Source organism: Saimiri boliviensis, chromosome 15, assembly GCF_048565385.1.
Source record: "Saimiri boliviensis isolate mSaiBol1 chromosome 15, mSaiBol1.pri, whole genome shotgun sequence".
Classification (NCBI taxonomy): Eukaryota; Metazoa; Chordata; class Mammalia; order Primates; family Cebidae; genus Saimiri; species Saimiri boliviensis.
The window spans coordinates 81,077,249-81,092,149 of record NC_133463.1 but is presented as its reverse complement, the minus strand read 5'-3'; the positions used below and the strand labels follow the sequence as shown (position 1 = coordinate 81,092,149).

The 14,901-nt window shown below is 33.2% G+C and overlaps 1 protein-coding gene across 18 annotated transcripts in view; it reads right to left on the bottom strand.

Moving 5' to 3' along the window:
* The window catches only part of PHF20L1 (PHD finger protein 20 like 1), an 87,231-nt gene that overhangs the window by 41,240 nt on the left and 31,090 nt on the right, over positions 1 to 14,901 (bottom strand). For 9 of the 18 annotated variants that reach the window (XR_012514187.1, XM_074387150.1, XM_074387162.1 and 6 more), the window contains 5 exons: positions 14,619 to 14,707; positions 14,305 to 14,394; positions 9,131 to 9,344; positions 8,429 to 8,557; positions 2,096 to 2,178 (listed from right to left, as the gene is read on the bottom strand). Coding sequence is in view for 17 of the 18 variants with exons in the window: in XM_074387150.1 (XP_074243251.1) it covers positions 2,096 to 2,178; positions 8,429 to 8,557; positions 9,131 to 9,344; positions 14,305 to 14,394; positions 14,619 to 14,707 (605 nt within the window). In the remaining variant the exon portion in view is untranslated. Of the gene's footprint in view, positions 1 to 16; positions 2,179 to 8,428; positions 8,558 to 9,130; positions 9,345 to 14,304; positions 14,395 to 14,618; positions 14,708 to 14,901 lie in introns of those variants that run through there. The other 9 variants (XM_074387152.1, XM_074387153.1, XM_074387154.1 and 6 more) reach the window with 6 other exon arrangements.

Sequence of the window (14,901 nt, the reverse complement as noted above, 5' to 3'; positions counted from 1 at the left end):
AAAGTAATTAGAGCCATTACTTGTAAATAAACAATTTTATTGTTCATCTTCACATATGTGAAAGACATCACTACAGCATCCATTACTCTCAAGTTACAAAGTTATAAAACAAGGTTTTAAAACTTAAATTAATATCTTGATAAGGTGCTTAACTTCTAAACAAGGAAAAATTAACATTGTTTTTAAAACTTACTGAATTATTATGCATCTAATGCAAGTTTTATCCAAAAGTAAATATAACATGACATATCCCTAATACAATTAAATAATCTATAATTAATAAGCTAAGAATTGGGGTTCAAGACCACAGAGTTTGAATTTTTAAAAAATATAAATAAGTCCATTAGCACAGTAAGTTTTGACTACAGGCCTGTTATCAATCTATGTCATGAGTGACATTACTTTAACTCATTAGGAAACAGAGGTTAGTAACAATCGATACCTCTTCTTTAGGTCTATTGCTGATACCAATTGAGATGTAATTAAGAGCTTTATAACTCGGCTTTTTAACTATGAAGCAAGGCTAACACATAGGATAAAAATATGTTTGGTTACAAAACATTTTCACATTGAAATCAACTTGAATGACAAATAGAAAATGAGGGAATGGCATGGTTTTCCTTAAAATCTAAAATAATTTACAAGGTTTTCAATAATGGTTGTTGGTCTCTTTGTTACAAAACTGGCAAGGACTCTCAAAATTTTTTAATTATGAAAAGAGAAACAGCCGAGTTACACAATTTTCCTTTCTTTTTAGAAATTAAATTTCAAAGCGTGCTTTTCTATACTTCTCTCTAAAGTGGGTACTGCCCTCTACACTAACTCCCACATTTAATAAGTACTTTTCACAATCACATTCACCTCAGCAGGATTGTGCATAATCAAAGATTGACATTGTAATGAATTTTCCAGAAACATTTTATTACCCAAGTCCCTGATTTATCGCACTCTGAGAATACCATAAACAGTGGTGAAAATACAAAATACTGTATAACTGGGACGTTGAATATAGTAATACACAGTAAAAAAAAGTTATTTAAAATTTGGTTGATATATTGACAATAACGGCAAAGACTTAACCGTTTGATGATCACAGAAAATCAGAATATATGATTCAATGACATATTAATCAATTTAAAAGACCCATTGATTTCATACAACATTAATGGAGGCACCAAAACAACGCACTGTTATCAAATCAGGCCTAAAATAACCCTGAAAAACTCAATACAATATCAATTAAATTTGGAATATTTTTTTAAACGCATCTAGAGGAGAGCAAAAGATACTCATTCTAAAGTCTTCTTTATTAGGTTACTAATAAAGAAAAGTAATACAAAAAGGATATATTAAAACTACGTTAAGGCTCAGATTTTAAAACAGGAGAACCAAGGAAATCCAGTTATGGCTATTACTGTGTTCTTATAGTCTTACAGTGCCTAAGAAGTTAAGCCCTTAGAGAATGTAAAAGCATGCACAGTTCATTATGTACAAGTATTGTGGGAATCTGAAGGTAGCCAAGGCAAAATCTAGCAACTGCAACCTTCACTTTTAAATTCCTCTATTAGGTGGTTTAAAGACAGACCCTTAATAGTTTTTTAAACTCTCTTTTTTTGTAGTTATTAAAATATACATCCTAGCAAAAATGTATGGCTCATTGATCAATTCATAAAACACATAGTCAATCTAACAACACCAATTGTTACAATATAAAAGAAACTTCTTACAAAAGAAGCTTTATTAGATGTCAAAAAACCCTGTTTTAACTCACAAATGAAAAGTATTTGTGTAAGGGTCTTTTTGTAAGCTAGTTAAAGGTGATCCAGCTGGAAGCTTATACCCTGGGATGCCTGTCTCCAGACCTTCAAATTTTGGAGACAAAGGCTTTAATGCCAGTCTACTGAAATCAAACACTAATGAAGTCTGTAGTTATCTGTATATCTTGGAGAAGGCAGAATTAAAAATATATCATCAATTAATTAGCTTCCTATTCCCATATCTGATCAAAAGGGGAATTTCAATTACGTAGATACTAGAGCTCCGTCATCATTCCAGTGGGAACCTTGGAAAAAAATCAAATGCTACCATTTCATACCTGCTCCAGCATTGGAGCTGTTTCATTGTAGTCTTCCTTTTTTTCAGCACCATCCACCCCAACAGCTTTGGATGCCAACAAACCTTGAGAAAAATCGCACAGAAATTGCTTATTAGAAAAAAAAAAAATACTGATTTACACCCTAATTAACTTTTGAAAAATCTTAGCAGCTGAAACTTCCTATACTTTTTAATATATAGGATGTAAATAGTTTCAAAGGTTTTCTTTTCAAAACTACGAATATGCTTAATAATAAGCCAAGGGACTGAATCAGGACTGAAGAGTTGCTTACATAGTTGTGTGGGTTTTTGTTTAATGTTACTCAATGAAATCACTGAAAACACACAAATGCACACATATATTCTGTAAAAAGTTAAAATTCTATGTCTTAATGTCCATATTAAGACCGCTCAGGTTGCTAATAATTATAATACAGGTTTTGTCTACACAACTATAAAAACAGAGTTAAGACAGATGAAACCCTTCCAAACATCTAGAACATAAAATATGATTTTCTGTTGTTTTACTAGCTAAAAAAGCTACCAATTCTTAAGTTCACTTAGATCCTTTCAATCTAAGCTTTATGTGTGTCCAGTTGTACCTTATCTTCTTATAAGAGTTTAAACACAGATGGATCCATTTTATGCTAAGGGAATAAAAGTATGAGTCCTTCCTAGAACATCTGAACTTAGTATTATAGCTCATTTTGTCTATAAATGACAAAAATTTTTAGAAGTTCCAGTTTTCTTCAATGTATGTCACAATTCTCAAATTTAAAAAACAGAATAGGCCAGAAGTGGTGGCTCATGTATGTAATCGCAGCACCAAGGAAGGCTGAGGCGGGCGGATCACTTGAGGTCAGGAGTTCAAGACCGGCCTAGCCAACATGGTAAAACCCCATCTCCACCAAAAATACAAAAATTAGCCAGGCGTGCTGGGGGGCACCTGTAATCCAAGCTACCTGAAAGGCTGAGGAAAGAGAATCACTTAAATCCAGGGGGCAGAAGTTGCAGTGAGCCGAGATTGTGCCACTGAACTCCAGCAGGGGCAACAGAGCAAGACTCTGTCTTAAAACAAGAAAAATATATATTTTATTTAAATATATAACTGTATTATTAATTTACCAAAACATCGAAACTCTGCTTTAATAAAATATAGGCATTTACTTAGGTTAAAATTCCTTGCTAAGCCTGTCAGGTACCTTCAATTAAGTACAGTTTATAAGCCCAGAAAACGTATTTGGTTTTGTTTAAGGCCACCAAAATACTATTGAAATAAAACCCATTTCTGTGTCATTTCAAAGTTGTCAGGTACCTTCAATGAAGTCCAGTTTATAAGCCTAGAACAAGTATTCAGTTTTGTTTAAGGCCACCCTGCTCATAAAAGGCCACCAAAAATCATATTTGTGCCATTTCAAAGTTGGCCACATAAAGACTTTGCTCCAAAAAAAGCATGTTTAACAACTGACAACTTAATAGTAAACTGACTACAGCAATTATACTACATACATTACAGAAGCTGTCCACAATATGTTTAATAGAAGAAAAATGGTTCCCCATCAAATGTGGTATGACATAGAGCTATCCATGAGGCAACATGCCTTGACTTTATCAGGTTACTACCTTAAAGAAGTGAAGTGATCTAGGTGGGAATTCACACATTAAAATTGTATTCTTGGGCCCAGCACAGCGGCTCATGCCTGTAATCCCAGAACTTTAAGAGGCTGAGGCAGAAGGATACGAGGTCAGGAGTGCGAGACCAGTCTGGCCAACACGGTTAAACCCCATCTCTACTAAAAATACAAAAATTAGTTGGGTGTGGTGGCACACACCTGTAATCCCAGTTACTCAGGAGACTGAGGCACGAGAATCGCTTGAACCTGGAAGGTAGAGGTTGCAGTGAGCCGAGATGGCACCACTGCACTCCATCCTGGGGGACAGAGTGAGACTTTTCTAAATAAATAAACAAATTAAATTCTTAAAGTAGTACTTGAGTCAAATTCCAAATTAGGCAAAAGGTATCTTTCCTTTATTGGAAGGTGAATACCTAGTACTCAGATTATACTTTAAAATAAAAAAGGCTAAGTGTAAGACAATGAGTTTGATACATCTATGATTAGTATTAAAACTGGTATCTAAGATCAGGTGCAGTGGCTCATGCCTGTAATTGTAGCAGTTTGAGAGCCCAGGAGTTTGAGACCAGCATGGGCAACATAGCAAGACCCTGTCTCTAGATTAAAAAATAAATAGAAAACAACAATAACAACAACAACAAAAAAAACCCTGGTATTTGTCCCAATTTGAGATTTAAAAAAAAACCAAACCTACACAGTTTGCTCCAGTCTCATACCATATCAACTGTATATAAACAATTTTACAAAAACAGTTTCAATTCTAATTATATTCTGAACATATTTTTACATTACTGAAAAAGACACAGTACTGAATATTTGTCTAAGATTTAAAGCCACACTCACTAGGTTTTTATTCTCCAGCTAATATTTTTAAGGATCAATAAACTATTGAAATAAAAATAATTAGAAAATCAAGTTCTTATTTTGCAGGAAACTGAGTAGAAGTTCTATTTCTAAGGACTATTCAAACAGGACAAATTTTGCTATTCAACATATTATACATACTCTATTTTGTTTCCTTTCATAGAGGTGGTAGAAATAGTTTTTAATACTCAATAGATGAAAACAGATCACAAACTGAAAATGGGTACCACAAGTATTGAAAGAAACAAAGTAATTCACCCATAACCTACAGATTTATATTAGGAAATTATAGACCCAGTTTATTAAAATCCATTTCCATTAATGGTTTGAGAAGGAAAAATAAAGTGCTGTAATGTGTTCATAAAAAGTAATGAGATTTAAGAAAAACCTACTTAAAATTAGATTTTAAAATGCATACTTGGTTATCCAGAGAATTTAAAAGCCCAAGTATGATTAATAAAGTCTTTTTTATGCTTTACATACACACCAACTTACAAAATAGCTATTAAATATAAACAACAAAATGGAACAAATAATAAAATAGGTACTTGAGAGAATTCTGACTACTTCTGCCTTAAGAGGCAGTCCAAAATCTATTACGTTGACCTGCTAATATTCCAGGAAGAAACGCAATATCCATAGAAAATGAGAAAAATGAGAAGAATTAATTGAAAGGAAATTATCAGCAAGTACCTATTAATTATCAATATATTAATAATAGGCCCTCTTCTAGAAGAATACGCCTATGGGATAAATTGCCCCATAAGAATGCATTATGATGCTTCAAGAAATTATTTAGAAATTAGGTAAAAGAAGAATATCAAATAGTCATTAGTTCCATCCACCAACAAAGTCACAACTTTCCAGTATTCTATATTAGCTAGAAAATACACAGTTGGTCTCTTCCTGCCAATAGGACTAAGTAGAACAGAGGCTAGAGCTCCCTAGAATGGCAAAGGGGAACAAAGAAAGAGTGAAGTGATTAAATTAGTGGTCTACTTTTCATCCTGATATTTCAAAACACAGTCCTCTTGCTGGGACTAAGAATCAAATATTCTTGATATTATTATCAATAATATACTACCGGTCAATTCAAACTTCAGGATTTAAAAAATTTTTTAAATTCTTAAGTTACAGAAACACACCTGAGCTGGCTGAAATTCCAGGCACTCTTAGAACCTATTAGAAACAGACCATGCAGCACCAACTGCTGATGTTTTTTCCTTTACTCCCTAGACAATCTGCAGTTTTAGGTCTACTCATTTTCAATTTGTTTGCAACTTTGTTCCAAAACTACTAATTTTCTATGTAAAATTGTTTATTGCAAATCAGTATATATTAGTCATATATGATAACAGCTATCAATAAGGTACATTACATAATGAAAAATATGAACCTGGAAGTGTGTGTGTGTGTATATATATTGTACAGCATATGGAACATGTATATATGTGAAATAGGTATATGTGTATATATGTATATACATATATACACATCCCATATACTATACAACTGTATTTTCAATGTCTACCTATTTGGAATCTTTAAAAAAAAGTCATCCTTTTATGAGTCTCTATACAGAAATCGAGTTTAAAATCATCGCATGGTATGTATGTGGCAAAGTGAATTGAAAAAATGATAAACACATGACTTAAAGTTTTCCAATGGCTGGTACACTTATTTAAGCTAGAACTCTTTAAAAAAAAAAAAAAAAAAAATAGAGGAGAGAAATACATCACAGCAGGCTGCCATGATCCCAGCCTCAATCCTCTCAGTAGTAAAAGGACAAAAAGACACATACAGATGAGCTTGATAAATTTAAAATATACCATAATGCCATAGGAAAATTATTTTTTGTATTAGTTCTCATTTATCTTTATAAACTATAAATGAATTTACTGTTAAAAGGCAAGCCTGAATTTCAACTATTGAAGGCGATCTCACAATATCTATCATCTTTTTGCATGACATAGTTGCAACATGAAATCAGAAATAGATGTAGAAAGATGAACTATTAAAAAGATTACAACACACTTAGATTTTCTAAGTAAATAAAAAGAAAAAATCATAATGGCTTCACATTCATAAAATCTTATGCTTTGCTGCTGCTGTCAAACTATAACCTATTCATTTGAGACTCCTGAGGGAAAATGAAGAGAAAATCCCTCCACGGAAGGAAAGGGTGTTACTAAGCAACCAGTATTTTAAACTTGAAGCACATGGCAAAATGGTACTTTTTTCCCTTCCCTACTGTCTTTTCAAGGCCATGGAGAAATAATGCACCATTGCGGGCTCAGCTGAGTTTTTCTGTTATGGCTTTTTGGTTTTTTCACTTCTTTAAACGTTGAGCTTGAATCTCCCAGTAAGGCATATGTAACACTATATTGACTGAAACTATTAAAAGCAGATTATCCAAATTGAAGGGAAAAAAAATGAAGCTGGAAAGCTGGCAGCTGTATCCTGTCAGTGTCACCTCCGTCTTCTTTGATCTTGACTCCTCCAATAGTGCTGTTTCAATCTTTGCATCACAGGAGTTAGAAATACTATTCCACTTCTGCCCAGTACATAGCAGTGGGTTCCACATTTTAAGGCAAAACTGAAGTCTCATGCCATAAGAACGATCACTTAGAGAACATGTGGCTTTCTCCAAGGTTAATAGTTTACAAGGAAAATGTGTAACAGGTTAACTGATTTAAAATATTTCCTGTTCTGGAGCCAAATATATCCTTTATCAGAGACAGGCATGAAAATAATATATACAAATGGAAAGAGACTAAATATTCTCACCTGCTGAAACCAATTATTATCACTTAGACGAAAAATATAAATAAAATGGTTGGTCTAAACAACCCTCAGCTCCAGAGTCATCTTTCAGTTGGCTTCCTCTCCTCAGAAAATGGTCAAAATGTTTAGTTTACATTTATTCCTAAAATCTGACCATGAAATCAAGTTTCTTCAAGTTTAAATGAATGCCAACAAAGGTTTACACAGCTTTATTAGGCCAAAGGCACTAAAAAAAGGTATGTCCTTATAATAAGAACATATGACTAAATCATGAAGATATTTAAACTCTACTTTTAACATATACTCAGAAAAAGTAAATATGTTCACTATTTCTTTTGAAGACTAGAATCCCTAGGCTGAACAGACCATGGACATGGCAGGATGCAGTATGACTGGCCCCAATTCTAATTCCTCAATCCCCTCTTCCATGAACACTAACTAGGCTAAAATTTTCTAATAGCCTAACACTGCTATTTCCTAAACTACAGGAAAGCATATGGAAATAAGCCCAGATTCTAGAGACTAACCTGAAGAATAGAAATTTAAAAAAAAAAAAAAAAAAAACTTATAAAAATACTTTTATATCAAAAATTCAGAAATTAACAGATTCAGGAAATAAATATAAGTCATTTTCCAACTATATATGGTACCCTCCTTAAATAAAACTGGTTAATTATAAGAATGTATGAAAAAATTTAGAACCTCAAGCACTCTGTTACCTTAAGTTGACAAAGTAAGAATTCTTCTAGAAACTACTACTACCACCAATATAATTTAAAAATGACTGAGCTTTGTAGTATTTGTCCTTATCAACCCTCACAACATCCCTGTGAGGTAGGTAGAAGATATGTGATATTTTTCACATTTTACATCAGAAAAAGCTGACAGTGTTGAAAGACATTGACCTTGAAAGACATTGACCTTGTCTTTGTTATTAACATGGTCCATGATACTAAACCAAAAGATGCATTTTACTTTATTAAAAACAAATTACTCTGAAATTAAAAACATTCCATTTCCGCCCCCCCGCAAAAAAAATCATTGTCGTTTACCAGTAATCTTGTTAAGGCGAGCTCTCTTTGCCTGAAATGAGTTGCCTTGATTATTTTTCCTCTTGTTTGATAATGTGCTCTCTGGCTGTGGAAAGATCATCTTTGGAACGTTCTCTACATGAAGTCCTACTTTTAATAGAACACATATATGAGAGTTTATCTAGAATCCAAAATTAAAACACATGATTTTTTAATAGCAAAACAGTAACAATACTTTGCACATTAGTTTAATCTACTTCTTGATAAAGATCTTTGAAAACCACAAATCCCTCCAGATTAATATATTAGAATAAAAAGACTACTAAAGCAGTTATTCTTAAAGAAAAGCAGGAAGAAAATGACTTACTGCTTTTTCCATATTACATATTGAAACATACATAGAAGCATTTAAAGGTTGAAGAAAAAACATAAAAGAAAAAATCTCAAACAAAAATCTGCTACCAAGAAGTTACAAATCAAAATCTCAACCTATTTCTATTCAAGAATGCTGAGGGCATCCAGCATCAAGTAACCCATACTACACTATTAATTTTCAGGTCTATCTGCAAGATGCTAAAAAAGTTAGCCATTATACTTTACTAGGGAAAAAAGCCTAAAAATTTAATTATATATTCAAAATCAAAGGAAGCCAAGGGATTTGACTTGTTCACTAATGAGTTTACCAGTGTCATAAAGAATTAACATTAAGAATGTATTTTGTACCAAATGTTTCACTAGATGTAGGCAGATCTTCCTTCTTCTCTACGTCTGGTGTGGCTATGCAAGTTGAAGTTTCTTCCTTCTTTGAAGGTACTTTAAACCACTTTCTCTCATCTTTATCCTTATCTTTATTGCTGTTGGCGCTGGTTCGGGGTTTACTCCCTGTTTTGTTCTTGGCTGCAGCTGCAGCAGCTGCTTTGACTAAAGCTATCCAATCCTCCAAAGGAAAAACACAAAACGTTAAGTATTAAACATGAATTAAAATGTAATTACACTTATAAAAACGTGTCACATTTTCAAAGCTACTTTCACATGTAACCACACAAACACAGAGATAACAATATTTACATGATAGCTCATCAACATGGTAGGTTATCAAATTTAATAATCAAATGGTTAGATTGTATAACCTCTCATAAAATAGCAGAGGAAACCTATGGCAGATAAGGAATACTACATGACATTCTACCTTAGTATTTTAGGGCTTAAATGTTGCATTCCATCACTTTTCCATAATACAAAGGACTAGAAAAGAAGAGAAAAATGCTATCTTGAATAGTCTAAAAAGATTAAAAATAGTGTACTCTCACCTACCAAAATTACTATACCTTATTAGGACAAAGGTACCATGCAAATTACAATCTCATAGAAATCAAGAAAGGTGCGCCTTTTATTATTTTCTAAAGCTACTGAAATTCAGATAGCAATTCATCACAACAGCTTAATAATACTGATGAAGAAGAAAAGAGCTCCACCGACCAAGGTAAAGCAGAACTCCACATTAATTTCTCTTCCTATACAACATCCTAGGTCTCTGTTTGGTACCACTCTTCTGAGATGCAAGTATTTATTTTTCCTGTGTTAATTTAGTTTGTTGCTAAATATATTTTACTATTATATTTTTAACTAAAAATGCTTATTATAAAAAATATAAAAAGATGTAAACAAGCATACAGTGGTCCTAACATTTTAATATTTTCACAAGCAAAATGTTGTTTTTAAAACAAATATAAATATCTCTGCAGAGTCAATCTGCTGAGGCCACTAAGCTGTGTCAAATAGACTACTAATTCAGATTCCCTCAAAATACATTAAATCCCTAGTCCAAGCAACTAAAAATTTCACAACATCAAATGAATGTAACTCATGGTTTACATTAATATAAGCAAAACAGGTAAACAAAATTAAGCAATGAACAATGTAGGTTAACACTGCCTTAAAAATATATGGTGAAAATAAAAGCCATTTTAAAAAATCTGTATTTCTAACTCTCGCTCATGATTGAAATTAACTGAAAACATCATGTGATTGCACTAAACACATTAAATCACCAATTTCTTTTTTTTTTTTTTTTTCCTGAGACAGAGTCTCACTCTGTCACCCAGGCTAGAGTGCAGTGGCACGATCTAGCTCACTACAACCTTTATCTCCTGGGTTCAGGTAATTCTCCTGCCTCAGCTCCTTGAGTAGCTGAGATTATACCCTGTCCTATATGCCAGGTACAGGCTAAGAATTCAGGAGACCGCAATCGTTAAAATGCTGGTCCTGTCCATAAGGAATTCACAGATAAATAAAATTAGCTACAAGCCAACGTGACAGGATAGGTACTAGAGTAGTAAACAAAATACTATAGGAGAACAGAAAAGATTGATTTTTGACTGAAGAGAAAGACAAGTGGAAAATGATAGATGAACCAAACCCAAAAGGTAAGTAGAAATTTGCTAGGGATGGGGTAGTGGCAAAGGGGAAAAGGTTACTCCAAGCAAAAGGAAAAACATTAAACAAAGACAAAAAGTAAAAGTGTACAGAAAAGTGAAAGGGATGGAAGATTCAAGGAGCAATACGGGTAGCTAAGAGCAGTATGGCCAAATTGAGCTTTGAGACTAACATTTAAGCAATGAGAAAAGAAGTCACCATCAATGAAAAAAAAAAGGATTGAGAGACAACAATCAACAAAATGGAAGAGAAACAAGAGTACGTACAATCAGACAAACAAAAGGAAAGTAAAGTGTGATATGCCACAGACATCATATGTTTGCAGATCTATTAAGAGCAGAGCATTAAATTCTGGGTTCCACATTGTGGGGAAAATTTTAACTTGTTAGAATTGCTGGAAAACGTCAGAAGCAGTTTCCATCCCAAGTTGTTTTCTACCTCTAATAAAGAGAAAACTAAAAAGAGAATCATACCACATCTTTTAAAATTTAAACGTGTTTTAAAAGTGCTTTTTAATCATATGACTTGTATGGGAATCACTGTCGCTGTGTGATTAAAGAACTCTCCCATTGTTTTTCTCTTTTATTTTTATGTTATTTTGTGTTTGCTTTCATGTTTATTTATGCAAATTTATGGGATACATGTGAAATTCTGTTACATGTGTATAACTAGCAGTGATCAAGTCAGTGTATTCAGGGTGTCCATCACCCAAATATAATACAGTTTTATTAACCACAGTCACTCTACTCTGCTATCAAACACCGAATTTACTCCTTCTACAGAAAAGCTTCATTGTCAAAAATAACTGAAGTGTGATCTTTTCATGAACTATAACTAATAATGATATGTTTCCAAGAGCTTTGTAGATAAAAAGGTATTGCACTAAAAAGGGCACTGTGTTTGGAATCAGAAACTCTGGGTTAAAGGAATCACTTTGCTCAGAATGACTGAGTAAAATTTTAAGTCAGTCACTTAATCCTCCAACATCTGAATTCTTCAAATGTGAAACAGAAATATTAGCCATATCTATGTCAAAGGATCTACTAAAAGACTCCAATGAAACAATACAGAAAAAAATGTGTTATAAATATTAATAGCAAAGGACCTATGAGCCAACCGTTAACACTTGTGAATTACAACATAAATTCTGCATCAGCACACCCTCAGGAAAAAAAAAATCGAGAGAAAAAGCAAATACTTCTGTTACAAGCCTCTATATTAAAAATATAATGGCTCAATCTCTCACCCTGTAATTACTACTGCTCTTATTAGGGTAGAAAAGAACAAGAAAGTATCTCATAAGATGAAGGAATCAATCCTCATCCTATGATGTATGTCAGTTTCATAGCTATTTATGTATCAACACTACCATTCCACACAAAATTATATGGAAGAAGAAAAGAGGGGATCTTATTTTGGGCTGTTAATGTGTCTACCATTATTCAGTGAGAAAAATGTCTACAGACACCGTGTTAGAAGGACTATATCGTATTCACTGTAATATTAAAAGCTCCTTAAGGTGCTCAAGCTAACCTCTTAATAATGCAAGCAGCAGTTTGTCCAGCATTAACCAACTAGTTCAAAGTAAAAAACAACAGCATTAAGACTTATTTAGGCTTAAGAGTTTAATTAATCTAGAGGTTTGCACATATAAAAGTGTTATTAATGTCACATTTTATACAGGTTCTACAGAAAGTTTAAGAAAGAGCATTTCCAGAGTGCATTAATTTGATGCACTATTCTTTGCTAGCTCAATTTAAAAACTATAAAGAAATTCTCAATGTACTCAAAATCTAGAAGATAGCAAGATAGGCCACCCCTTAGCTTTGGCCAAATAACACCTGATTTGGCATATTTCCTTAATGAAGGCAAGTCAAAAGCTTGCTAGGAAAAAGCAACTCATAAAATGGGAGTCATTTATAAAACGCAATGCTACAAATATTGTTAATGTTGTTGTAATTAAGAATTATAAAGAAAAAATGAAAAATTAAAAGAAATATACTACTATCTAAATATTATTTCAGTAGTTTTCTATCTTGGCACTGATCTTAATGTTATAATACCTCATAGTGTGTCTAAGGAATCACTACTTATTAAAAACAAACATCCATAATATCCAATAAATTTAATTTTTACAACCTGTAATTTTATGACAAACCAATTGGCTCAGTGTCCCACTTTAAAAAAAGAAAGTTTTTTTTTTTTTTTTTGAGACGGAGTTTCGCTCGTTACCCAGGTTGTAGTGCAATGGCATGATCTCGGCTCACCGCAACCTCCACCTCCTGGGTTCAGGCAATTCTCCTGCCTCAGCCTCCTGAGTAGCTGGGATTACAGGCACGCACCACCATGCCAAGCTATTTTTTTGTATTTTTAGTAGAGATGGGGTTTCACTATGTTGACCAGGATGGTCTCGATCCCTTGACCTCGTGATCCACCCGCCTCGGCCTCCCAAAGTGCTGGAATTACAGGCGTGAGCCACCGCGCCCGGCCCAAAAAAAGAAAGTTTTAAGGCAATAATACTGATGTCATTTCATGAGCATCTGATCAACCAGAATAACAAAATAATTGTTTTAAAGCAAAAAAAAAAAAAAATTGAGACTTTTGTTTAAGCAGGTATATATTAAACAATGTTCCCAACATTTTAATCAATCTATGTAGTAACCAAGAAATCACACCACTGAATGCTTAAAAGAACACTTTATTTATGTATACATGTGGGAACACACAAAGCCACTTCCTGATCAAAAGGATTTTCATTTTAAATTGCATTTACATGTTAATTAGAGGAAATCTGCTTGCTAATCATTTCATAATTAAATTTTTGAAAACCAGGTAATTCAAAACAATCGCACATGTTTCTTCATAATTTTTTTAATGTGTTGGATATACATTTCTAGAGCATTAAACATTTACACTTGACTGAAGTTGACCAGGTAATTTCAACACATTTCAGAATGACAGTTTTCACTGCATGGTTGGAACAAATATGCAGCATATTTCCATATTAGACATTTTCACAGACTACTTTCAATTTCTTAAAAATAATTGTAGGTCCAGGTGCTGAAAATCCCAAATAACAGCAGAAATATAAAGGAAAATATTTTAAATTTCTAATGGCACCTTTCTTTCCAGTATTTCAGAAAACACAGCCAACAAATGGAATTGTGGTTTTACCTCCACCCAAGATTCTCCTTCCAATGCTTACCGTCCATTCTTGCTTTGAGCAGTGACAAAGCATACAATACACTGCTTCCACCATATGACTCAGAAGCCCTACCTGAAACAGCCTACAGAGTGTCAGGTAAGCGCCTTTTAAAGGAAAATGAATGACTATGATTTGCAGAAGGAAAGAAGAAGATAAGAACTCAATGTAAAATTTTATATTAAAAATTTTTTAACTTTCTAAATGACATTATATACCAGGAAAAACAAAACAAAATTTTTTTTAAAAAGGCACTTACCTCACTTCCCATAGACTGGTTACACGATCCAGCTGGGTCGATAGGACAACACCAGCTTAGTGGATGCTGGGATTTCACCTGGAACAGAAACTAGTGACCTATAACTTTAGCAGGTCTAAAACCAAAGAAGCAAAAATCAAGTGTATAATTTTTTTTACAGTCTAAGCTCCTTTTTCTTGCTGCTATTTGGGGCTATCAGCACATAACCCTACAATTAGTTCATATAAAAATATATCTATGTATAAATATATTTTGATCAATCATTGTTCAAGAAGATATCCCTTTGGGTAGCCAGGAATACTGAACATTCTTACCTGCCCCTTAGCATCCTCGGGCATGGCTTTAATGTGCATTCTTTTTAAACAACGAATTACTCCATCATAAAACTGAACTGTAAATGTTCCTGAAACAGGAGCAAGTCAGAATCATTAGAAAATATAATTCAATTTTATAGCAACACTTGAAACCTAACAAGTAATGATCTACATAAATAAATGCTTTGGAATGCAAAACTACAAACATATTCTCCTGTTAAGGACTCCATCAAGTTTAAGTTTACTTTCTCCCTCCCTCTAGAAACAACTCTGAATTCCTGTT